The sequence below is a fragment of the Siniperca chuatsi genome, linkage group LG2 (assembly GCF_020085105.1).
Source record: "Siniperca chuatsi isolate FFG_IHB_CAS linkage group LG2, ASM2008510v1, whole genome shotgun sequence".
Lineage (NCBI taxonomy): Eukaryota > Metazoa > Chordata > Actinopteri > Centrarchiformes > Sinipercidae > Siniperca > Siniperca chuatsi.
This window is the reverse complement of record NC_058043.1, coordinates 7,591,689-7,619,633: the sequence shown is the minus strand read 5'-3', so window position 1 is coordinate 7,619,633 and position 27,945 is coordinate 7,591,689. Positions and strand designations below refer to the sequence as shown.

The window sequence follows — 27,945 nt, the reverse complement described above, 5'->3', positions numbered from 1 at the left end:
TGACCGAGTACTTTTACTTTTGATATTTAAAGTACATTTTGCTGATAATACTTCTGTACTTTAACTTAAGTAGGATTTTGAATGCAGGACTTTTACTTGTAATGGAGTATTTTTACATTGTTGTATTGGTTCTTTTACTTAAGTAGAGGATCTTTGAATACTTCTTCCACCAGTGCTGTCGCCTTCAAGTACTCATGGGCCTGATGTAGGCTGCAGTCCCATCAGACAGCTCAAACAAGACACAAATTTATTTTGGCCAAATCTTAAAAGATCTGTCCAATCCAACATCACAACAGAGACTTCAGACTGCACTCTGATGGACATCATGTTGGCCAAGCCTTTGCCACATCCGCTTGTAAAAAGGACAAAGCTACAGGTTTCCTCCCCACTGAAGGCATGTCCTCATAAATGTGCATTTAGTAATAAAAGACTGTTATAGTGATATATGTATTACAATATGATAATTTGTCTATATATGTAACCCATAAGTAATTTAGAAATATTCTAAATATTTATTTTGGAGTCTAACGACACAATAAAATCTGTGACAGTTACTGTTTTAAGGTCTTTAAATTTGCTTTCAGTACTAAAAAAACCCATTAGTAATACAAGGTAATGCCTGACATAGATGAAGGTCAGTGTTGCAAATATAGGCAGGTTTACACCATGAAGTGTTTATCCTAGTAAGTGTTTAATCATGAAAACAAAAAAACACAATTTATAGACAAACATGTATTTTTAAGTACAGTATAAATAAAAACATATATTAAGACATGTAAAAGGAAGGTCAAACAAGCATCTTTGTTTATCGTTCTACTATTAAGTACATTTGAAGAGAAGTGGTGTCAATTTAACAAAAGGTTGTTGGCAATTCAAACACATTCATATTTACAATACAGGACAGCAGACTGGGTCCAAATAGTGTTTACAAATAATTTTGAGAAACAAAATGTAGCAGAGAACTCACACAGAAACTATTTCAAAGTAATTTTAGTATAATTTCTGTGAGTGACAGCTTACTTGACTCAATTTGAATGATCCTAAAGCAGTAAAAACCTCCCATTTGGGACTCCAAGCACAGCAATTCAATACTAAAAATTATTTGCAAACATTGTTTGACTCAGATTAGCAAGACAGAGACAATCAGATGCAGGAAAAACTGTGAGAGACATTTGAAAAAGGTGCTTTTGCTCAAATTTAAACCAAACCAACAGCAACCGTAATTGTGGTAAATATAACACATAAACTATGAGTTTACAGATTTCACTCAGAGATGTGTTTCCAGCCAAGGGAATCTTTTGTGCCAATTTAAAACAAATAGTCTAAAAATTGGTCATTGTAGACTAAGTGAGTTTTGAAAAGCCCCTCTTCATGTTTTCTTTTTAACAACATGTACATATGCTTCTGTAGTGACGCTGGAGTGACCAAAACTGAATTAAGACTGATGGATGGATTGTAACTGAACTAAATAAGTGCTTAAAGATGGTGATTTGCTGGATTAGAAGGTGTGGCTCATCCCACAATGCAACATTCAAACAGTATATCCAGTTAAGTCACATGTTATTTTGTTTTAAGTGACCAGATGTTGACATCTGGATGCTTTACATTGTGGGGTCGAGCTGAAAAACCAGCAAGCCGTCACCTTTCAGCACTCTGTCATGGGCTCATTTTTCCTGTTCCTCCACTTCCTCCTCCTCAGATAGTGATGAAGCCTCCTTGGTCACTGCTGACTGACTCTGGTACCACGCAGCGACCCCTCCTCCTGGTCACACGCCGCTTCCGGTGGAATTTAGCATAACAACGAAACCCTGAAAGGTGATAAATAACCATCTGAATAGATTAAACAGATAGGTATGGATGTGTTGTGAGATACATAAACAGCTAAATCTGCAGTGCTATAGAAGCTAGCACGAAACCCATCAGAGATATTTGACCACTTTTATTTTTAATGAAAACTGACCCTGGAGTGATTTGTGCCTCTAGAGCACAAACAATCTATCAAATTAACATTTCTAAACTCAAAACATAATATATTTATTAACTCTGGGGCATTTTCTGTTTATCACTAACTCAGTCTGCCACTAATTTTGGCCACTCTAGGGACCCCTAACCATCACTGGTCAATGACTTTTAAAATCTTAATTATAAATTGTGAGACTTGGGGAAATGGCTTAAATACACAACTGCACATGAGAAGACAAGCTGCTGCTGCAAACTCTTAAATACAGTAGGTGCTACAAGTGGAGTATTGCTTTAAAGCAAAAGTTTGACATTTTTGGATATATGCTTATTCACTTTATGGCGGAGAGATAGATGAAAAGATTAATACCACTCTCAAGTCTGTACGGTAAATATGAAACTGGAGCCGGTTAGCTTAGCTTAGCTTAGCACAAACACTAGAAACTGGGGGAAACAGCTAGCCTGGCTCTGTCCAATGGTAACAAAATCCACCTACCAGCACCTCTAAAGCTCACTAATTAACACATTATATCTCCTTTGTTTAATCCGTACAAAAACCAAAGTGTAGAAAACGCCAATTTTCCGTTTTACGGTGGGTTATACATCATACTATAGTACAGTGTGATACACCACGCTGTAGTACAGTTTGACGATGGGCTTCTCACTCACCTTCCTCACACATGCAGTCATCGTAGCATTTGTTGTTGAGGCCTCGGTTGTGAGGTTTACACTCATGTTGTCTCAGGTCACAACAAGAACCTTTAACAGAGCAAGCGCATTACATTCAACAACCAAACACATGTGATATTGCCATGTAGAAGACTCATGTGAAACACTGAAAAAGAAGAAAAAACTTTGGCGTATAAGTGTTGTTGTATAAGTTGATCATTTCTATAAGAAATTGAACGTTCATTATCATCTTAAAGGCCTTGAAAACTTATTTTCTCAATCAGCTTCTTACTACGAGCGATGACGTCCTACATGATCACAAAATGTTCAGACAAAGTTAAACAGTTTTGGTTATTTCACTTTAAGTACTTCTGTATTTGTGTTTTTGCCTGTGCTTTTCTCTACAGTTTGAAGTGGGCGGGGCTCAGCTGGAAAAACATGATGTCACATGCTTCTATTAACCAATCTGGATTTAGCAATATATCAATCAAAATGTGGTGACAGTTGTGGGCTTGTTTGGTTATGTAGCCAGATACTGTCAGTCAAATCTGATCAAACCATGCCCACAGGGTCCCGATAAAGCAAATCTGCTGACTTTTTTGAGTGTTAAATAACATGTAAGCATGTTTTTCTCTGAACTTTAACTTTTTAAGTGTTCAAGGCCTTTAAATCACAAAGAAGACTACAAATCCACAGTAAAATATGCACCGTTACAATAAATTCTGGTATGTTATGTGCAAAGTATGAAAACTTTGTAAAAAAATAAAATAAAAATGTACTGATGTCACATTGTATGATTTCTGTTGTTTGTAAATTGTGACTTTTGTATTTTGGAGCATCACAGAGTTGTATTGTGGTCCATGTCTGATGCACACTGACCTGGGAGACAGTCCAGGTGGTGGTCACATGGCTCGATGGCATCAGCATCTACAGTCACATTTCCACTGCTGAGGTTCTTACTCCGCCTCTTGTCTGCAGCAGCAAAAAGAAATAAACACAACAGTTTGATCCTCAAGGTGCCCAATCAATACACAGCCTCAACCCAAACAGATCGATTGATTTGTCACTCAGTTACAAAATTATGCTTTTATGTCAGGTATATTCTGGTGAGGCCATTTATATTTGTACAAGGCCATGGTAAAACACATTTTTCACTCAATTCATACATCAACATTTCAACACAGGTCAGATATGAGTTAGCTGTCAATCCCCAAAAAGTAAAATATAGTTAATGTTTATATGCACAGTATGTAATTTCTGCCGCTAGGGGTCTCTCACATCAAAACAATAACAAAAGACGTAGTTTGATTACGTCGTGAAGTAGCGTGGGATCATGGGAGTTGTTGTCTTCACCATCACTGCTGTCATTGCAGTCAGCTTCTCCCGGTTAGGATTCCCGCAGTGTTCATCGTTCAGGAGGTTTTTATCGGGAGCCGAATTATCCGCAGAGGTCTCCCCCTCTCCAAATCAAACGGATGGTGATTGAAACCGGTAAAAACACTGAATAAAGCAGTTTCACGTTAAAAATCTGTGTTTCTTTGACTCTGTTCGGCAGACAAAGGATGTCCCAGAGGGGCTGCGAGCCGAGCTGCCGCTTACGTTTATTCAGCTTGTTTATCTGATAATTTAAGATCCACACGTCCGATGACTAAAATCCTTCATCCGGTTAAAATATATAGTTAAAAACAACCAAGATCTAAAAAGTGTATCATAAAACTGACAGCTTCTGGCAGACAACCACAACGCTGACGCATGTGCAAAGGGTATATGACGCCATTGACAGGCGACCAAATGAAACGCACCGTTTACCTTGAGTAAAATTATGAATTTCTTTAGGTTTGAAAATTGTTGGAAACATTTGGTATAATGTAACAACTCAACAAAATATATAACATAGGTCTAATCATTTTTAGACATTTTAATGCAGAAAAGTTACATATACCTTTAATGTATATATACTGACGTAGGGAGCAATGAAATTAAGATCTTTCCTAATCCAAAAGTCATTCTGGTCACATTGTTTTTTGGACAGTCCAGTCGTCAATGGCTACTCAGCTTCATAGAATGTGACATTAATGTGCTATTACAAAGCCTAATGAGTTTAAATACTAACAGTTGCACTTGAAGTAGTTTAGATATTCAACTTCTGTGTTTGCTTTAAATAAAGTGTCAATAATGTAGTTTTTAGCCATGCTAGTATGGCTCTGCTGTCAACCACGTAGGTCCACCACAGGATTTGAGTTTGATATGGATTATTTCCACCAAACCTGTCCGATCCTTTTATGCTGAATACAAACCTTTCTTCTTGGAAGACGGCCAGGTGTCCACAGGTTTCATGTCCTCATAGTCTGTCCAGTCAAAGAGCGCCATGTCCAATGTTGGCATCACCTCTCCTTGTCCTTTTCCTCTTTCAGACCTCTGAAAAAGGAAACATAACTTGTGGCACCTTACGTTTTATAACTGTTATTTAATCTACATTTCAGTGGGAACATTTACATACCAGTTTAACTCACGTTCTGTATACGAAATCCACACAGGACAGCTCAGACATGCTGAGATGCAGATCTGTAAACACCTAATCCCATCGTCACTTAGTTTCAGCTTGCTGCGTAAGGTCTGCGTCCATGGTAATATTTGAAATATCTTTTTTATTTATGTATTCAAATACAATTGTGATCAGAATATGAAGATGTGTATTAAAAACTAATCCTAAATTTGGCACAATCCAACATGTGAGCTGCTTTAGAGAATACATTGGAGAGATCAATTCTGTCTCCTCAGAAGAATGTTCAGTTATTACAATTAAACCACAGCAGCAGTAGATGACTATGGTTTGATTTGTTGACCGTGTTTTCTATCAGTATTGCAGGTAAACACGTTCAGGGAGTTCTTAATGCAACACATCGCACTCATGTTGTGACGAGCAGCAGTAATGCTTCACTGATTCATAAAATGTTCTCACAGAGACAACAAGATAGCAGCAGAGCTTTAAAAACCAATCGATTGGTAACAGAGAACATGACTGCCCACAGTCTGGAATACAAATATATGTCACAGTGTTTGTATTGATAATACATCTACAATAAACAGACATATAGATTGAAACATACAGTTCATTACACACAACCACAGGCTTTGTTTCTCGCTAGTGAGGGCAGCAGGAAACTAATGCAGCCTGCAAGTGATCAACAGTCCTGGGTGGACATTTTATTTCTCCTTGTATTTCTCCTTAAATTTCTGCTGGATAAATCTAACTATAAAGGAAGGAATCTCTGTCTGTCTTTCTTCCTGTATGTCTGTCCTTCGATTTTCTCGACAACCGTTCATCTGATCGACTTCAAACTTGGCGGGTGTATTCCTGAGGACCCAATGGAGTGCACAGTCAAATTTGGTGCAATTTGGCCAGATGGTGGCGCTATAACAACAACGTTTACGTTTTGGCCTGTAACTTCTAAACCACAAGTCACAAAATAACCCCTTTTCTCCTGGATTCTGTGGGTCCAGATAAATCTATCCATATAAGCATAAAATTTGCGTAGAGATCGATTTCCTGCCATTTTGAATTTTGAAATTTGTTTTTGCTACTCCTCCTACAAATTTTGAGCAATCGTCACCAAATTTGGTACAGAACATTTGTGGACCAAGCCGGAAAAGGTTACTTTTGCGGATTTTTGGCATTCCATACAGTTTTGCTATAGCTGGCCCTCAAGGTTTGCTCCAATGCTGCGGGCAGGGCTTATTTTACAAAATGTCATATCCCCTGAACGCTTCGTGCTATTGCAACCATATTTGGAGGACATGTGTAGGTATGATGTGACCGTGACAAATTTGGTGCCATTTGACCAATAGATGGCGCTGTATCATCATCTAATTATAAAGCAAGGAATCTCTGTCTGTCTGTCTGTCTGTCTGTCTGTCTGTATGTATGTATGTGTGTACGACTGTCCTTTGCATATCTCGAGAACCATTCATCCGATTGACTTCACAGTCAGCACTTCTGGGGGCCAAGCAATCAGCTTCCGAACGGCCACGCCCTGAACGGGCACTGCACTAGTTCACATAAAGGTATGAGTGTCAGAAATTCAAATATTCTACCTCAGTAAAATATCATCAATCAGATGAGATAAAACAAAAATGTTTTGTTTTTTATAGCTTTCATCCACCAACTCCTTGGTGGATAAAAGCTATAAAAATGTTACCTCATTTTCCTCCCACAGAGGAAACAAAATGGAAATGTTAGACAGTATAATTAAGTCAGCAGGACTTTGAGATGTCTCCTAAGGAATACTTGGTCCCTGAAAGACATCAATCAAAAAATAAGAATCCACCTCTTCATGGAAACAGATCCATATCTTGTTTCCTTTCACTCTCAGGAAATACGCCTATATGGAAATATCAATTAGATTAATTGCAGGGGGCTACCTACTTGTGCTTGGATGCTCATTAAACCATCAACAGAAGATCGAACATTCATTAAGAAGCCTTGCTGCATGCTCGTGCCACTGAACCTGGGTTCAGGAAAAGCAATCACTTTTTTCTTCTGTGGTCCAATAATATTTGACTGCTCTCACAGCAAAGACACAGAGTCCTGGACTCGAAGACATCTTGTAAACAGAATACCAAGCAGACTGACAGTCCAGTCTACAGACATCAAACGTAGAGACTGACCAGGGAGCCGAGCCACCATGACTTCTTTTAAAACCTCAACCAGGTGCTGAAAATCTAAAATACAAATGTACATCACTCTAGAAGAAATTTGTATTTTTTCTGAATGGAAGACTGGGCAGCCCATATTTTTTGAGCCTGTCCTCACCAGTAAAATGACTGGTTGTTTGGTTAATCCCCTAAAATGACCTATGTTTACATTTTCCTAACAAGCAGCCTCTTGCAAATAATGACTGTTGTCTCTGAAAATCAATGGTGGAACTTGAGTGACACTGTTATAGGACTGAAAAGCTTCAGGAGGGCTGGGTGGGCAAAGTGTTTGATTTTTACACCACAGAAGGTGGTTCGCATCTTGTCTCCTGCCAACAATCGACAGTGGTGTCTTTTAACTAAACAACAAAGGTTTCGTCAGGTAAAGTTAACAAAACTTTAACAGTAATTTCCATATGAATCATTTTTGTAACAGCAATGCTCTTTAGAAAGAACTGAAAAACAATGTCAATCTGCAGATGGGGAGAATGACAGACTATCTATTTTGTTATTTAATTTGGAGGACTTGTCCTTGATACCACTACTCTAATTAGTGGTACTGGATAACCATGGAGGACCCCTAATATGTTTAAACAAAAATGCCTTCATGGGCAGTGGTTTTGAAGCATGATTTGTGAAAAATCAGCAAAACTACAAACCAACAAGACTTCCTGAAAATGAGGATGAAGCAAGTGAACATATTTCTTGTTATACACATATTTGTGTGTATGGTTATGGCAGTCTTATGACCAGGAAATATGACAAATGTAGAGCCCCAAACCCCACATTAAACTCAACATGAAATGACATAATGTTTGGAAGTGAATTTGAGTTGTGGATTGTTAAATGTATTTTTTGGAGGTCCTAAAGGGATGCTAATTCCTAATTCTTGGTACAGCACAATCAAATTAGGTTTTGAGAGTTAAACATTGGCTTCAAAAACCGGAGCCAAAAGGTAATGTTTAGGGTGCATTTTCAACATCTGATGAAAATTATCCTTCCAGTTCATTTACAGTTTTTATTTTTTTTCTGTTAATCAATCACCTTCACTGTCAAATAAACTAATAAAATAAAAAAGCTCAGTATTTCTGTTAAAGTTCATCTCAGTTTATTCAAAATGACTGGACTGGAGTTTTGATTGAAGACGTTTCATTGTTCATCTGAGGCTTTTTCAGTTTTAACTGTTGTCAAAATAGTATTGATCTTAGTAGCTGGACCTGTCCTACTGCTGGGTGAGGCCAGATGGAGATTAATAATTACAACTGAAGAATCCTTTCAGAAGAATAACATTTAAAACTCCAGTTCAGTGATTCGGTTTCAACTTCATATCTATTTGTTTATGTCATTTCCACTGGTTAAAGATCAGTGTTTAAATATAATCCATGAGTTTCTTTTTTTTTAAAAAATTCCAGCAACATCTTTACTGTGTTGTCTTGAACAGCACTCCTCAACAAAACAACTGTCAATCAAACAGTGGCGGTGATCGTGTAACTAAGGCAGATTTTTCCCACCAACGCCCTACAAGCTGTTGGGTGTTTGTAACAGCAGCTGTGACAAACGTAAAAGCTTTCATGAAGTGGGCCCTGTATCTATTGACATCAGGTACCGTCTTGTCTTAAAGAGTCTCATTTGTAACGGTTCCAAGATTGAAGGAGACCTGGGGTAAACACTAGTGATTTTTTTCCTTAAAAATGCTGTTAATGCATAATGTTGAAGCATCATGCTGGGTGAATGTGACAGGTGGTGAGTGGTGCCCCATGCACTCCTGCAGATTTTTCAGTGCATGTGCCTACAGTCAGACACAAAAAAAGACTCTCCGCGCTCACATACATTTTGTCCTGCCATGGTTTCTAATAAAGGAACAGGAAGGTAGTTATAGAAAATGTGCTGCTGGACTCTGAACTGTGTGATTTTGATCCCAGAGGTGTAGTTATATTATACAGAACACGGTCATATTTATCATACACACTGTGACCGAGAGCCAGTGAGTTTGGCCTGGTGGAGGATATTTTTCACAAGCAGCACTTTCAGGTTCACACTGTAGAGAGTGTCATTTCCAAGATGAGCTATGAGGTTTGCGGCAGCATAACGGCAGTAATGGGGCCCATTTTCTCTTTCCCCCGCACACTGGGATCACACTGAGGCACAACAGACGCAGCCTTTAATAAGCACTTGGGTTTCGTTGGGGTTACCTGGGGTTTGGTGGTGGCCGGGGGCAGCGTTGGGGGATGCTCGTTCATCACCGTGGTAACCATGGAGGAGCCGGAGCCAAAGACGGCGGCGATGGGGGAGGGGGGTTCACTGGGCGGGGTTACACTGAGGGAGGGGGAGGCAGCAGATGAGGGAGGATCATCGAACAGATCTCTGTCCTTAAACGCAGCGCTCAGCTCAGGCTCAGGAAGAAACCCTGGACAGACAAGAGAGACAGAGAGAGAAAATAGTTTACCAATACTGATGTGACTACAAAGTTTACCATTTTCTAACAAACGTGGAACCAGTTTGCTTTCATTTTTTGTTCAAAATTTAAAAAAAAAAAAATCTAATGTAACCAAACCTTAATAAAGACTTAATGCAGTGGGAAGGTTATGTCCTGTTATTTAAACTATGGAAAATGTAAGATCTGTCATTCCTAAATGTTCTGTGAACATGAGTTCACCCACACTACAAAAAACATGTTTTCTCCCTAAAGACAGTCTCACCACAAGGTCCATTTAGTAGCTGATCTGGAGCTTTTCATTGTCTCAAATGATCTTCCACAGCCGATGGACTTTGCCTGGTTGTCATGGAAATGTAGATGTTTAAATTTCCTGAAGACTTCTTATCAATGTTAGCTTAAAAGATGAAAATGAAAATTTGAACATCTAAAATTCAATGACAACGGGGCAAACTCCATGTGCTGAGGGAGATACAATCCAAAGCTAAATGGACATTGGTGAGATTTTTGTGTCAACTACTGTTTCCAAGGTCCAGAATTAACTTTCAATCTAAGGTTTTGGCTTTATCTGTCCAGGTTTTGAAATATCTGTCTCTGAAGTTTCTGCCACCACTTACAGTGGTGTACAGTGAAGGTGGATAGGATTTCATTTGTGGTGCTCATAGCATTGAAAAGTCACATTTAAAAAAAATTCAACAACAATAACATATTTTTTCCAGAAAGAAGGTCTTGCTTACTCTGAATAATCCACAGACCTCACTGTCAACAGTTTTCACAGGGACTATTTATTCTGTAGTTAACTCTTCACAGTGATGCCTGTGAATTATCTGGAGTCACCACGCAGGACATTGTCTATGGATAGAGAGGCTGCTGTTAATCTTTTAAAATGTAATTTTATGAATGATGTGAGTACCATCAGATCTGTTCTATTCAAGTGTCGCAGTAAGCCACGACAGCATGACAGTGAGGCAGCATGCACAATCAAAGCAGCTGAATGGAATGCAACCATAATTCATTTTATTATTTACACCTGCTGTGCTTTTCCTACTGTCACATGTCAAAATGTCTTTCACCGAAAAAGGACAATAGCTCCTTGTTGCTTGTCCAACACTGTAAAGCACTGCAGTTGCGGATAATTTGTTAGAAAGAGGATGTTCTGGATGTCTGGATCAGTTGACAGCTCACCTTTTCCATGCCGCCCCCTCTCACGCCGACTCCCTTGTCTCCTGTGCTCAAAATGGTGTCCATGCCCATTCCCGTGTCCATGCCCCCTTCCCTTGCGTGTCCCCAGAAGGTCGTTTTCCCGGGTCTGGGATGGACTCTTCATACTCATTCGAACTCTGTCTCTGTCCCTGCCCGGGCCAATCTCCAGTCTCACCGGGCTCAAACTCTCCAGGCCTGTCCCATCATCCTCAGGCCTGGCCAGGGCGTGCAGGGGCCTGTGGGAGAGCAGCCCAGCTCCACCTTTGGAAGCGCGGGCCCCCTGGCCCCCGTGCCCTCCACGGTCCCTGCTGAAACGGTGGCCATGTAGACCTTGCAGAGGGTACTGTAGGGTGTTGCTGCCTCCTGCTGAGGTCTGTGCCTGTCTCCTCTTGCCGTGAGGGGCTCCGGGCTCAGCGCTGTGCGACAGTACCAGGGTGGCAAACAAGAACGCCAGGAGAAGACTCCAGGAGAGAGCCATTGTCTGTGAAGCACAACGGCACCTGCTGCGAAGAGAAAACACATCTCAGTACTGCACACATTCTGCTTGTAATTAGATTCAAATCACTGACACTGAAACTTAAGATACATTTTATCAACACTGGTGATTGTTCATACAAAACAAACTGGCGGTTTTGAAGGATTATATCTAGTACATCCAATTAGAGCTGAAACTATTAATTGATTAGTCGACTGACCAAAAATTAATCGACAACTATTTTGATAACTGATTAATCATTTGTTATTTTCAAGAAATATGCCAAATATTAATTTCAATGAGGATTTGCTGGGTGATGGGTGATGGACAGACACGAGTGCTACTTTTTAGAAATGACTTCCCAGCCTTCATTCCTGTACCTTCATGCTTTACTCAATATGAGATAGAGCACTGCGCACATCCTTCATCACTGCCTATTCAGTGATCTCGAGAGCCGTCCAACTGTACCTTTCATCACAGACATCAACATATCTGTGTGGTGTGACTGAACTGTGTATCTGCACTTAAGGCCTTGTCCAAATGTAAATAAAATGATGGCAAAGCACTGGAGTATTCATTTTAAGGTTCCAAGCTACATTACAGCCAGACTCAATTTAAATCGTGATTTAATGTCACTAAAGGTTTATTTGCATTCATAGTGACATTTAGTTGAATTTGTATTTTGAGTGATTATAGTAATAAGGAAGCCATAAAGAGAGAATATTCCCTGGGTGATAAAGCTATGATTTGAAATATCAGTATATTTAAAGTATGAGAGTATTTTTCCAATGTCACAATATAAAAATGTCTGCAACTTTACATATAAAACCCTCAAATCGATGTTTAATGCAATAAACTTATATGAATTAAACTCTTCACATATTAAACAAAAACCTAATAGCTAATTTTGTTGGTTTTTTTAGTCTGATTTGTCTGAAATCGTTTAGATTTTTAAATCATTCATTTAGAATCTAGTAAAACAAAACAAATTCTGTCTGAAAATTGGTATTTGAACGTCACACAACTCTTCACTACAACACACTTTATTAACTGTACCAAACATTTTTGGATATCTTGCCTTCATCGGGGAGATGTCTGTTTCTGGTTCCTTATATACAGTCCATGTCATGTAATTTATAGAACACCACAGATACTAAACAATATTATCATCATTTTCTGTAAAAGTCCATATTTACTGAGTAAATATGGACTTTTGTGTAATTCAACCTTTTTACCCATTGATGGGTTACAATGAAATACTATTTGTTAGGGAATATTCTGAAAAGATGGTTGTAATATTATATGCTTTGGAGTTATGGTCACTTATATTTCTCTTTAATTATATTTTCTGTATCCACTAAGAGTAAAGATGGTATTTTGTACAATTTTTTTTTCTTTTTTAAAGATAGTGATAATAATGTTTTGTATACTTAGCATCTATGGTGATCTATTAGTCACATGACGTAATGGACTATATATAAGAAAACCTGATCTAACTTCAGACACCACCCTGATGAAGGCATGACAGCTGAAATCATTCGGTGAGGTGAATAAAGGATGGTGTACTGGAAAAGAGTTGTGTGGTGTGTTTTAATGTTGACGGACTTGCACTGAAGCTCTACCTAAAAATGTTCTACCATTTTTATTCACAACACTACACACCAGATAAGGGAACGCCAGTTCTTCTCAGTTTAAAAACTCTGTCATGTCATGTAAGATGACAGGTCATGGTGTTTGTTTTGTCCTCCACTTTAAAACAATCCATCGACACAGACACACACACACAACGCCATTATGGTGCTGTGGCAGGCGACTCCTTTGTGTTAAAAGACAAACGGTGGTGCAGGGCATACAGAAAATCAATGAGGGAGAAGTATTGAGCTGCTGGTGATAGTGTGTGCGTGTGTTGTGTGTGTGTGTTGGTGAGGTGGAGTTAGGGGGGTTGATAAGGTCTCTGCTTTTTCATCACACTGACACACACCAAGTTGAAAACACACACACCTAGGGTTTATAGTGGGATATTTAGTTGTTTCTAAAAACAGGACAGAGGTGGCAGGTTGTGTTGTGTGTGTGTGTGTGTGTGTGTGTGTGTGTGTGTGTGATGCTGGGGTGGAGAGGATGCTGGTGATGTCGGGGGAAATTTGCAGTGCGAGTGCAGGCAGCGCCCTGAGGGATTTAGAGGCAGACTGCGTCGGCTGGCCTCTGGGAGTTCAACCAGCTGTGCAGTTTGCAAACAAGAGTGTGAGGCTGGCTGCTGAGGTGAGACCTTTATCTCCACACAGGCCTTCAGAGTGTTAGGGGGGAGGGCAATCGGCCGTGTCATGCACAAAGGGTTTAGCCAGGATAATGCTCTGTCCGTTTGACACATGAGGTGCTGTACGGCCCTGGACCCTGTATGGCCAAAAGGGTAATTTAGTGAGAAAACAAAGAAAACATCCAAACTGAAGTGTGTGGTGGGGCAGTGTAGATAGAGGATTGAGAGAACGCACACTCTTCCTTATATATCTATTAAAGGAACAGTTCGACATTTTGGGAAATACGCTTATTTGCTTGCTTGCTGAGAGTTAGAAGAGAAGATTGATACCACTCTCAAATCTGTACAGTAAATATGACGCTACAGCCAGCAGCACGGTAGCTTAGCTTAGCAAAATTAATGGAAATAGGGGGAAGCAGCTAGCTTGGCTCTGTCCAAACAAAATCCGCTGACCAGCTGCTCGCTAATTAACAATTATCTCTACAGAAACAAAAAGTGTAAAAGTTGTGGTTTTACAGGGGATACTTAAGGCACCAGCATACTCCATCAGCACTGCTTGCCGGATGGTTGAACAGATTCGGAAACCTCTCCTCCCACACCTTTCCTACGTCAGAACTGGCAGGGCTGTGTCCGACAATTTCTATAACTTTCCGAAACCGACAATCCGACATTCACACCCACTTCGTGCAGAGACTGGTCTGGTAGGTGGAGGTGAGAAAGTAAGCTGGGTCCGAACTTCTCTCTCAGCTCTCTTTGTCATTCTTCCACAACTATTTCTGTCACTTTTTGTGTGAACAACCGAGTGCAACACTATGACTGCCTTCCTGGAGAGCCTGTCTGAAAACGTACACCGTTATCCGCACCTTTAAACAATATTTGCCCCTCTCTATGACAGCCAGCTTGTTACTCCACCTTCAAGTGTGTCTGTTCGGAACAACACTTTAGCATGTCAAAAGAAATGTGTTATTTAAAGTTTAGTAAAGTATATGAAATTTTCTAGCCTAACCTGGCCCTTACTGCGTCCAATCAAGAAATAGTCCCGCACATAACCCCCTATAAAACCACAATGTGTTGTTTCTATACTTTGGTTTTTGTACAAATTAAACAAATAAGATAAAATGTGTTAATTTGTTAGCTTTAGAGGTGCTGGTAGGCTCACTGTTTCGCCTGTTTCCAGTCTTTGTGCTAAGATAACCAGCTCTAGCTTCATGTTTACTGTACAGACATGAGATTGGTATTGTTCTTCTCATCTCAACTCATGGCAAGAAACCTAATAAGCATATCTCCTAAAATCTTAAATTATTCCTTTATAGAAATACCTAAAAAAAAAACTACCCTTTCAGTTATCAAATACTGAGAGATATTTTTGTTGGAATAATCCTTTAATGTAAGTAAGATTCAGGAGATTTTCTTTGATCTCAGGAATCAAAAGAAGAAAACACAGATCCATCCATTTCTTGTCCATATCCGCTGATCTCATTTAGGATTAACACTCAAAATGTTTGCAGAAATAGAACCAGTGCAGAATCAACTGCGGTGGAAATAATAGCAGAAGCTAAGCAACACCACAACAATATGACCCTTCAAAAAATTAATTTTCCAGACATAAAGGGAAGACGGAATGCCTCCAAAGAAACTGAAGGCACCATGCGTCAACCCCATCAAATCTAAGGCCTGAATAGACTTGTCATGAGAAAGAGAAGGCAGGCGGGGATGGAGAGGGACCGAGTATCTCAGCACAGCAGTGCCCTGTTTTCCTCTCTCAGACTTTCATGTGCTGCTAACAGGTGGTCCTTTGAGGAGACACAGGATGGTGACGATAATGGAGCACTCTGGGTGGCATTCCGGGTTTTAAGCACAGTCTCTTGTGTGTGATAAACAACCTCTGCGAACAACACAGCCTCCTGCCAGAGCCTGTATTATACATGGCTGTGTGTTGTAGGCGGGGCACAGCAGGGCGAGCATCTGCTGCTGAGGCGACTGGAGGCCAAACAAGTGGCCTGGAACTGACGAGTTTCATTCCCAAATGAGATAATCGGCAACATTTAAACAGTGACTGATACTGTGTGGAAAAACTGAAACTAAATTAGAGTTTGGACTTTAGCTTTCATGGTTTTAAGGGCATTAGGATAGTTTTTAGTTGAAAGAATGAGAACGTGGTAAAGGCCCTGAAATCCTATTTAATCAATCTACAACTTAATGTGAGTGATGGATTCAACATGAGTACAATATTTTCTGCCAAAGTTAGAAAAGTTGGAAAAACATGATGTCACACCCACACGGTCCTGAAGAAGTAGATTTCTTTCATGTTAAACTCTTTATAAATAATACCTAAGGATGTATTTTCCAAACTTTAACTTTGAATGTTGTTTATTTAATCACAGAAAGTTCTCAAGGGCATTGATAATTTACATTAGAGCCTCTTTTAATTTGATATACAGAAAAGCAAAGTTGAGACAGTGTTTTCCCCCATAAATATAGAGCCTTTTCAGATATAAATGTTTCACTTCAAGGAAAGGGATTTATTATAATTGCAAAGGCTGAGGACTGGAGCAGGTGATGCACTCTGAGGAACGATTAACTGTAGGTGAGAGTCCCTTTCAATTCAGCCAATTCTTTAATTGTCTTATTAGTCCACATACTAAAAAAAGAAAATCTGGTGAAAGAGATTATTGTCGCTTTGAACTGACCCAAAAACTGCAGTTATCATCCAAGTACAAAATGAGGGACTACACACTCGCATCTGATTTATGAAAACATTCTTCAATTTGACTACAGATTTAATTGTTTGATCCAACAAATATTTTATTACTTATCCAGGCAGAGCGCAAGATAAAATAATAGCAATTTAGGTCAATTCAAAAGCCGAAGAAAAGAGGTGGGCCTTGAGCTGTGCTTTGAATGACTCAGTAGAGGGGGCAGATCTGATGTGGTGGGGCAGTTTGTTCCACAGACTGGGGCCCACAACTGAGCACAGTCAAATAATTTGCAGTGAAACAAATAAATCAAGATGCACAATGATAATTTGTACATTATAACTCCATTCACAACTTTATAGCAGCATCAATTATATAGTAACTTTATAGCCAATCAAAGGTCCTTACAGCCAACAGAACAACCGCAAAATGGAAGTGGTAGTAATAATGTAGTTTACCAAAATAAAAACAACAAAAACAACACTATGCAATAAAAATATGTGTTTGTTTGTGTGTGTGTCATTGCAGTTGAGCATACACACTCTGGAGTTTACAGTGCGCTACTAAGGTGTGTCTAGAAATCAGGACATCATCTATAAAGTGGAGAGGATGCTCGTGATGTCAGGGGAAATTTACAGTGCAGAAGTAATTGAGTAATAAGCAACAAATAAATAAAGGTTTTTGCAAGGGACAGGACAATTTATAACCCTATCTCACTTTGACCTCAGTCAGGACTTTTTATCTGAAATTCCAATCTTGAGGTTATAATGTTGAATTTAAGGACTGTCTGAGCTCAGCAAAGAATGGAGAGAAAATATGTGCCGCACTATAAAATATAATGAAATCTTAAAATCAATTCTACATTTTTAGGGAAGCTAAAATTGGTTTATTATGGTTTACGTGTTGTAGGAAACACAATATATGTGCGTGCCAGAAGCTTTTATAAGCACAGCGTACAGTGTGAGACCGCCGCCAGGGAGACATGAATCAGAGCAGAGTGTGATAAGTATGATGTGATAGGTAATCTTGCAAGAAATTGCAAAGGGGGGGGGCACTTTCGGAGGGCTGGATGATTAAGCTCTGATGAGATCAGAGACCTCGCTCCAGTCTGTGATCAATTGGTCAGTCCCTTAAGCATGGCAGCACTTTTGTGACACACTTGTTATAAAAATATACTTAACAGTGAGTGGCCATAGACCTGTGGAAGGTGAGAGAGGAAAAGCAGCGAGGCTGAGCAGGAGGCAGCCCTGGTATTAAACTGCTGTATGTGTGCATCTTTTAGCTTCACCTGCTGACACCAAACCTCCAGGAGCCATCTGCTCCTGTTGTTTTATCTCTCATAGCAACCAGCAGGGCCATAAGGATCCAGCAAACAAAGACTCCAGAAACAGGCTGTTGAAGCAGAGCTGTCATGTCAGGCAGAGGCCACCTTCGAGAGTTTTTTCTTTTCCTGGCCACATACTGAGATTAGAGGTTTAAAGGAATATTTCCGAATTTTGGGAAATACACTTATTTGCTTTCTGTTAGAGAGTTAGATGAGAAGATATCTGTCCATTAGCCAATTAGCTTTGCTTAACATGAAGATTGTAAACAGCTAGCCTAGGTCTGTCCGAAGGTAACTAAATCTACCTACATGCATCTGTAAAGTTCAATTAACACGTTATAAACTTTAGGCGATTTATTAATTTTTAACAGGGGGGATGGAGGGTTTCCTGGTTTGTTTCGTTCACCTGTAACTGGCGAACCGACTGATGAGTCAAGCAGACTAGACTAACATATTCAACTAAACAACCCCTCTGCCCCTGCACGCTCTCTGCTATTAGGGGATGGAGAGGGGGGATGGCAGGTTAACAAGGGGGATGCATTTTGGTCATTTTGCTAACAAGGGGGGTGGCATCTCCCCTCATCCCCCCTCAAATCGCCTACTGGCTATATCTCGATTGTTTAATCTTTACAAAAAGTGTAAAAATGGCAGTTTGGGTTATATGCCAAACTATTTCTCCAGAAAGTTTCTGCTCCTAGTTAAGAAATCGTCTGGCACACAGGTCACTTTGGGAGTGTGTGGCTGCACAGGAACAAGCTAAATGTCTCCTTTCAGCTGCATGGCTCACTGAGCAGCAGCTTAAGTATCTCTTCTAAACAGACATATAAGAAGAAAAATGCATGATTAAATATATATATAAAAGTCACAAAGAAAAATGTTATCTGTTTTGTCACAAATACAATTCAGTTGTGCTCCAAACAGAGTCATTCATCTCTGTCTTAAAATAATAATGCTGTATATTTGATGCATAAACACTTACTTTTATATCTCTCATCTCGGGTAAAATAGGTCTAGTTTGCGCTACACCAAATTATCATAAATATCAGCTCAATAACAAGCACCCAAATTACAGTTCCAGTAATGTCTCTGCATAATAAACACCTCTGCCAAGCTGCAGTTAACACCATAAAACATCATTTCCTCATGGGCCAATACCACTGACTTCAGCAATATAAAAGTGCTTTGTCTTCCAAAATATTCTGAAAACAACATTGGTGGGATTCACACATCGACTGGGATGTTTTTTTTTTTTTTTTTTTTTTGCAGCTTTCAGGTGTGTATTGGATGGCAAAGGCCCCTGGAAGCAACACAGGGTGATTTAAAAAAAAAAAAAAAAAAAAAAAAAAAACAAGAGCCATAAGGAAGGTCCATCTGTCAGCAAGTGAGCCGGAGCAGAGAGCAGGGAGACACCAAATGATTCAGTGGTAATTTGGTTGCAGGTACAACAGATGTGGGGCGAGACCAGAACATTGTCCTTGATGTACAGACACATCAGTGACATCCTGCTTCGAGGCCCTTATCTCCCGTTTGAGTGCACTGAGGCCTGCGCGCACACACACTCAGAGACTCTCTGTTACAATCAGTGCATGCACAAATACACACTCACAGCGGGGAAACCTCCTCCAGACACCCACATAGAGGCATTTTCTAAAAATGCTGTGAGACACAAACAGCACCAGAAGCACAGCAAGAGGCGTCCCACAGAGAGGAGAGAGAACGAGAGAGACAAAAGAGAGGAGGAGGAGGAGGAGGAGGAGGAGGAGGAGGAGGAGGAGGAGAGGGGCTGAGAGGAAAGGAAAAAATAAGATGTAATGCAGAGAGAGAGGAGAGGGAGAAAGATGTGAGACAGAAACAAAGAGGGAGGGAAAGGAGAGAAACCGAAATCAAAGCGGGAGAGCGAGACAGAGGGAGGATTTATCCTGTCTTAATTAGAACAAAGTGTCGGTGGCATCTTTCATTTCGTGGCAGATAAGGACACCAGCTGAATCCCCTCTAACACACAAAAAAAAAACAACACAGCTTTGGCTTCCGAAACCAACAACAAAACTGTTGGGACACCTGGGTCTGTATCTGGACGCTCCGCATGGGAACAGTTTGACCGGTCAGCGTGGGGGAAACACTCCTGTTTAGAGATGATCAAGTGAAGCATGTAAACGCATTATATGAACCCAAAAGTTTCTCTCTCCCCTCCTTTGGCGGAAGCGAGCAGCGCTGACTGCCTGCCAATGTTGAAAGAGTCTTGATCAAACAGATGCAGCCATGCTTGGCAGTGACGTTCAAGGCGAGTTTCACACCGCGTTGGAGGAGGCCGGCTGGATGTTTAGTAATGTGGCCTTTTGGCTGAAACTCAAATACAGGAGATACAAACCGGGATTCTTTAAAGGCTGTTTGAGTCATTCTACATCTTTTAGATTTCACTCCAAAATTGATACACTTTTTTGGGGGAAAATACTAAATTAATTTCCACTTCCAACGTTTAATGATGTTAGAGTGTCCGTAGGTAATCTTTTAATTTTCATATAATTCACTTATTAGTGATTCTGAGCTTTGTTTTGGCCCAAGGTCGACTCACTGTGGGGTCCCCTCACACTCCTGATCATGTCTAAGGCTTCCCTGCTGATTGATTTGATATTAATTAACATTAACTCCTTAATGTGAGTCCACACATATTACAGTGTTTCATTTTTAATTGCATGGTGTCACACTGAGACTCACAACTTTAATCTCTCTCTTTCTCCCCCCTACCCTCCTTTATCACACACACACACACACACACACACACACACACACACACACACACACACACCTCTTTGGTGTGCAGTGAGCAACAATGAGCTGTCAAGAAGAGCAAATCGCTGCAATCATTTCTGATTCTCCCCACCATTCATCCAATAAATTAATTTGTGATGTTGATCTGATTTTTAAAGCATGACAGCAGGAAACGTCGCCATCCACACAAAAAAAAAGTGAAATTGATTATCGGGTTAACTCTGTTTTGCCGGTGTCAAAGCAAATCTAATTTGCTGTTTGCAAACAGTCATTCTTGCTCTCAATCGTCTGTGTTGATGGAGTGAAACTGGGAAGGAACCATTTGCATTAATTAAGTTATTAAGTTTTGTGACATTATTAAGATGCGTTTTTACGCGCAGATGGAAATCATTGCAATGCGATGGTACAGTTATAGTTCATGACAATTACAATAACCCTATAATAAGGATTATAGTCAATTGTAGCTGCAGAACTGAGAACTATAGACAATCTGTTTTATGAGTCTCATGAAATAAGGTACAGCGGGGTATATAAAATGCCATAAAGTCATTGCAAACTCATTTGAGCATCACTGAAACACCACAAAACACTTTAAGGACATTAAAAAAACGATATTAGTGGGTTTTCGTTAGGAATGTGGACGAAACCAACAAAGCGCTAATAACCAACCCATTCACTTACACTGGGAATAATGTAATTAGTGTATGCAAATAATTCCTTACCCGCGTTTGTTTGTTGTTGTTGTTGTTGTTGTTTTCCTTTGTTGTTGTTTATGGTTTGAATAGCAGCTCAGTCATATGGCTGCAGGCTGACAGCGGACAGGACCGAAACACAGCAGCACCTCTGTGGTCCGCTCTCCGTGCACCCCGGGATGTGCCGAGCATCCGGACTGTCTCCTGCTTCTTAAGAGGAGGAGAGTCACCACCGGCTCCGTGTGCGCACTCCCGAGTGCGCGTCCATGTCAGGGGCCGGCTGGCTGGTTGTCTCTCGGCGGGGCTTGTCCCAGCAAGTGGGACAAGAAAGGAGGCAGTAAGTATTGGCAGTATAGTATTGTGTTGGTATATTGCTAGTAGTATCTGGAAGGAGAGACCAAGATATCTGAGGTTGGGAGAGATCGGAAATAATTTTTTTCATGAGTGATCCATCATGATTTTTCCACAGCCTGTCAGAAATGTTCCTGTCACATCAGACACATCTGAATGTCCACAATGTCCTCAACTGGATCCAAGAATAACTTTACAGAATCAATTGCGTACATAATTTGCCCCAAAATGGTCTGGGGCTCCACCGATTATAATATTGTCTGACTGCAATGGACAATTAAGAAAAAGGGTCAATCTCGATGCTGCAGAACCACAAAAATCGTTTTAAATTTCACTCCTTCCTTGCGCCTACATTACCCACAATGCAACTCGACCATTGTCAGATCTGTCGGGATTCGGGTAAGTTTTTCTAGCAGCGGCTAATTGGTGAGTTATGCTAGTAACGACTAACGAGTGAGTTATGCTAGTAGCTGCTAAAATGTGACTTATGCTAGTAGCGGCTAATGAGTGTGTTATACTTGTAGCGGCTAATGAATGAGTTATGCTAGTAGCGGCTAATGAGTGAGTTATGCTAGTAACGGCTAATGATTAAGTTATGTTAGTAGCGGCTAATGAGTGAGTTATACTAGTAGAGGCTAATGAGTAAATTATGCTAGCAGTGGCTAATGTGTGAGTTATGCTAGCAGCGGCTAAGAAGTGAGTTATGCTAGTAATGGCTAATGAATGAGTTATGCTAATAGCGGCTAATGAGTGAGTTACACTAGTCGAGGCTAATGCGTAAATTATGCTAGCAGTGGCTAATGTGTGGGTTATGCTAGCAGCTGCTAATAAGTGAGTTTTGCTAGTAATGGCTAATGAGTGAGTTATGCTAGTAGCAGCTAATGCATGAGTTTTGCTGGCAGCGGCTATGAAGTGAGTTACGTTAGTAGTGGCTAATTAGTAAATTATGCTAGCAGTGGCTAATGTATGAGTTATGCTGGTAGCGGCTAATGCATGAGTTATGCTAGCAGCTGCTAATAAGTGAGTTATGGTAGTAGCGGCTAATGAGTGAGTTATGCTAGCAACGGTTAATATATGAGTTATGCTAGTAGCGGCTAATGTATGAGTTATGCTAGTAGCGGCTAATGCATGAGTTATGCTAGCAGCTGCTAATAAGTGAGTTATGATAGTAGCGGCTAATGAGTGAGTTATACTGGCAGCAGCTAATGCGTAAGTTATGCTGGCAGCGGCTATTAAGTGAGTTACATTATTAGTGGCTAATGAGTGAGTTATGCTAGCAGCGGTTAATGTATGCGTTATGCTAGTTGCAGATAATGCATGAGTTATGCTAGCAGCCACTAATAAGTGAGTTATGGTAGTAGTAGCTAATGAGTGAGTTATGTTAGTAGCGGCTAATGAGTGAGTTATGTTAGTAGTGGCTAATGAGTGAGTTATGCTAGCAGCGGTTAATGTATGAGTTATGCTAGTAGCGGCTAATGCATGAGTTATGCTAGCAGCTGCTAATAAGTGAGTTATGATAGTAGCGGCTAATGAGTGAGTTATGCTGGCAGCAGCTAATGCGTGAGTTATGCTGGCAGCGGCTATTAAGTGAGTTACATTATTAGTGGCTAATGAGTGAGTTATGCTAGCAGCAGTTAATGTATGTGTTATGCTAGTAGCAGCTAATGCATGAGTTATGCTAGCAGCCACTAATAAGTGAGTTATGTTAGTAGCGGCTAATGAGTGAGTTATACTAGTAGTGGCTAATGAGTGAGTTATGTTAGTAGCGGCTAATGAGTGAGTTATGTTAGTAGTGGCTAATGAGTGAGTTATGCTAGTAGCAGCTAATGTGGCCTAAAGGGCCTCTAGCTGTACGTAGAGAAGAGGAGCGGGCAACAGAGGTCAATCAAATCTAAATCAATCTTTGTTTAAGAGACAAATAAATGTGACCTGGTGTTTATTCCTCAATGTATGCCAAACTAGGCTATTGCACCTTGCATAAAACGTAATTTTTAAAAAGTAAATAGCTCAGGAAACCTGCCATAACACCTTCAATAACATTCAATAGTGAGTTTGGCTTGGTGTAAATCCTCTGCAGTGAAACCCTGTGACTGCATTTTTCATGCCCTATTCTTTCTTGATCCTACACAATCAACTGACTGCAGAGCACCAGCAACACTAATTCTAAATCTACATTATGAGTCTGTTGTGTGTCGACAGATTTAATGTCGTATATTTGCAGAGTGATTGTGTATAAATCACTTGAGGGAATTGGTTGACATTTAGAATTCTTAGTCTGTTATTTTGTTTTGTGTGTCTGTCCTGAAAAATTGCTTGTTAGGGTTATTGAAACCAATGAACAAGATTTATACTCATTTGGTTTGAATACAAACAATGCTGACAAGCCACTTAGTGAAATAACACAGAGGGACTGAGTCTGCTGGAGGAAGATAACAGACTAAAATTTAAAATGCCTTTAGAAATATTGAGTGCTCAAAAACATCTTACATCGTAAAGGGTCCAATTTTGACTCTCTGAGTGAATTAATGTTCTTTATATGAAACAGGCACACTGTGGGTTTATTTGAAATTGTTACATACATATAATACATGTTCAATCATTTTTGTATGCATCTATATTGTTAACTGGGTAAAGAACTTCTAAAAGGAGGCTCGCTTGCACGCTGATCCTACAGTGAGTATTCCTGGTGCTTAGAAACACATTAAAACACTCAAGTTGAGATTTCCACATATTGCTTCATGCTTACAGTCTCTGTCAGGCAAATTTGAGCAGGATATCAACAGCTCTGTAAAGTACAAGATGGCCTTTGAATGGGACCCCTGTTGCTCCTGTGTGCCTCCTGTGAGACTAAAAAAAGCTTTTTCAGAGATCATGATGGGAGTCAGCGTCAGTGGCACACATGTTGGAATCAAAACCTTTTTCTTATTCTCACAGATCTGGATTCTCAGCCCATTCTCATTCGGAGGGCGTCAAATACCGACACCCTGGGAATGAGAACACGCTGGGAATCTGCAGCATTGCCAGGTATGAACAGTAGCTGCAGGTAATCCAGACATTCTCCACTGGAAAGGCAGATGGGTGGAGTTTGTTGCAGTAGTTCAGTGATTCCCACCCAGGGGGTACATTTGTGGGGGGGAAACTTTGTGAAGTAGCTCAACTAATTCTCAACTAAAACTCTCAACTAAAACTTCTATTACTGAGTTGGTAAAAAATAAAAATCCACGTTTGGGAGGAAAATAAACCCACCGACAGGATTACAAATTGGTGTGAGGCTTATTTTTTAATAAATGACCTGTCTGCACAGGACACACCTCCCACCAACCTGAATCCAGTGGGGAAATGTAACTAAGGACATTTACTGAAGTACTGTACTTGAGAACAAATTTGAGGTACTTGTACTTTACTTGAGTCTTTTCATGCCACTTTCTACTTCTATTCCACATTTCAGAGGGAAATAGTGTACTTTTTACTTCACTACATTTATCTGACAGCTTTAGTTACTAGTTACTTTACAAATTAAGATTTTTGCACACAAAACATATGAAGAGCTTATAAAATATGATGTCTTGTTATAAATTAAAACTACTCAACAGTTCATACAAGTACAGCTGAAATGATTAGTCAATTGACAGAAAATTAATCAGTAACTTTTTTGATAATAGTTTGTCATTTTTCATGCAAAAAAGTATGTAATGGTTCCAGCTTCTCAAATGTGAGGCTTTGCTGCTTTTCCTTCTAATAATTTTAATTTATTTTTAATGATTTTGAGGTTTGGACTGTTGGCTGGACAAAACAAGCATTGTGAAGGTGTCACTTGGCTCTGGGTAATTGTGACAGCATTTGTCACTATTTTCTGAATTTTTACAAACCAAACAAGCAATTGATTAATGGAGAAAATAATCAGCAGATTAATCCATAATGAAAAGTTCCATACAAAATAGTTCAAATTAGCTCCACCTCAACCAACTACAAAAGTAAAATCCTGCTTTTACATTAATGCATGAGTAATAATAATCTAATGATATAATATGTAACAATATATATATAGTCACGGGGGACATTTTTCAGCATTAAATACTTTTACTTTAAATACTTTTAATACATTTTCCTGATTATACTTACAGACTTCTACTTGTAACTGAGTCTTTTTACAGTGTGGTATTAGTACTTTTGCTTAAATAAAGGATCTGAATACTTCCTCCACCACTGCCTGACTCAGCTGAAACACCTGAACACCAACTGCTGACATTGGCGGTGCATGAAAACTATTGAAAGCCATCAGAGAAGCAGAAATAATTAGCTAAAAGTGATGGATCAATGGTTGGCACATGCAGCACCTGGTAGTAGCATGAATGGAAACTCGACCAAATCAACAACAATTCCAGGATCGCTGTGTCATGTATAATTTTAACAATGTTAAATAACATCAGGTATGTCAGACAAAAAGGGTTGGGAACCACTGCAATACATATTGCAGAGCCAGAGGAATGTGGCCTGCTTGAATGCCATGTTACATCATTATTTGAATATCCCAGTACAGTAAGCTCCACCCTTCTATCACATTAAGTAAAGTAAATCAGCTGCAAATAATAATATAGGGAAAATGTTATTACAAATTACGCAGGAGTCACAAGAGGAACTTACTGTATTTACTTGTATCAGAAAAGTGCCGATACACAAAGTACCGTATTGTACGTTTAATGTCACATGACCAATCAAATTGATGTTATTGTTACTCAGGATCCACAAAAGGTTCAGCTACAGTGTGTTGAATTCAGAGCTCAAGGAAAAATAGTCTTTTGAAATCATTGTTTACTGTAACTACGGTAATTAATGTTGTGCAAACAGTGACAGTCAATGCTGCACTGTTTTCTCAGGGCCTGTGGTATCAGTGTGTTATGAGCCTTGCCTGTAATTAAAAGTTATATAGTGAAAAGCCATGCAATAAATGGTTCGTTCCACTGCAGCTGCATAAACTTAAACCTGTAACTTTGTGCCTGGTCTCTTTCTCTGTGCATTCAAAGGGAAATTTTTATGCAGAGTGTCTGAGTGCATCTGAACTAAATAATGAAGTTCATGTGCAGCACCTGAGGGTTCTGGTTCACCTGCTAAACATCACTGAAAGAGACGCAAAACGATTACAAACGATGTCTCTTTCAGTGTGGGTGTCATGCTCCTATGTAAGAGGGGTGGGGGCCCATTGTTTCATAATCTGCCCATGAGCAGACGGATGCTGAAGGGAAAAATTCCTGTCCACATTGGATATTATACACTAAGAAAGACCAGGGCAGACCTTAGATACGTTATGCAAAGATGTCACTAAATCCACGAGGGCGTCTTGCAGAACTGGTGCGTGTGTTTTTGGCAGAGTGATGAGCAAGAGGAAAAGCAGGAGGACCCCCTGCCAGGCGTCCTCATGCATTATCAACCCGCAGCTCCCCAGCAGGCGTCAACCACCACATACCAGGGTGTCGAGCTTTTATACAGCCAGGGGCAGGCTCAAGTTTTTGTTTTGTTTTTTTTTTTTTTTATATGGGGCAACTTTCAACTCTCCCAATTCCTCTAGACGGCTGCAAACTCCCCTGACACATGCACTAAGAGAAATGAACACACACACACATAAAAAGGAATAAAATAAAGATTTTCACCATTTACTTAAAACTGATTGTCAGGAGAATAATACACAAAGTTGTGCTTGGTGTGCTTAACTGAAATGATGCAAATTAATTTTATACTGTATGTGTGTGTGTTTATATATATATATATATATATAAACACACACACACACACACACACACACACACACACACACACACACACACACACACACACGTATATCACATATATGTACAAATGAAATTACAATATTACAATGTGAGTCCACATGTCAAGTAACTGTAACTTTGGGAAACATTTTCACACCAAGGCAAGGTTTTTAAAATCAGACCCTGACTTGAATTCAGATATTTACGATGAAGTCACCAATACAGTCAGCCACTTCACAATCACAGTGTTTGATGTTTGTTACAACTAGGTGCTGCAGTATTATTGCCTTCAAACAATTGCATTTTTGATTTAGGGATGGATTACAGCTTGCACTTGCACGTCAGTTAATTACAGTGAACCCATGGACTCATGGCCAGCTCAGTGACAGAACTTTTCAAGTGATGCTTTGATCAAAGACGGTTAGAATATTTAAACTGAAATATGCAGTGTTAATTTGACACCAAGCACCTTGGGAAAGATTTGAGAAATCATAAAAACCTACGGCACAGTAGAACACTGCCACCTTGTGGAGGAACACGACCACATCTCTGTGTGAAAGTGCTGCTTCTCCCACTGAAACATTTTCCCTGAAGCCACTTTAACAGCTACACAAGTGACAGTGACAATGATTCATTTCTTAAACTCAATTAATTCACTG

General features: G+C 39.8%; 1 protein-coding gene across 2 annotated transcripts; it reads right to left on the bottom strand.

Moving 5' to 3' along the window:
- Positions 1-669: 669 nt before the first annotated feature.
- draxina (dorsal inhibitory axon guidance protein a) lies at positions 670-21,432 on the bottom strand. 2 transcript variants are annotated; one of them, XM_044173631.1, is made up of 7 exons: positions 21,201-21,432; positions 10,943-11,463; positions 9,516-9,730; positions 4,926-5,046; positions 3,508-3,600; positions 2,629-2,718; positions 670-1,808 (listed from the first exon to the last, which is right to left on the bottom strand). In XM_044173631.1, the coding sequence occupies exons 2-7, from the start codon at positions 11,436-11,438 to the stop codon at positions 1,696-1,698; spliced, it is 1,128 nt and encodes a 375-aa protein (XP_044029566.1). In that variant the 5' UTR covers positions 11,439-11,463; positions 21,201-21,432; the 3' UTR covers positions 670-1,695. The 2 variants fall into 2 exon arrangements, with proteins under 2 accessions (XP_044029566.1, XP_044029576.1); XM_044173641.1 differs by having other exon boundaries at positions 10,943-11,460; positions 21,201-21,363.
- Positions 21,433-27,945: the final 6,513 nt, after the last annotated feature.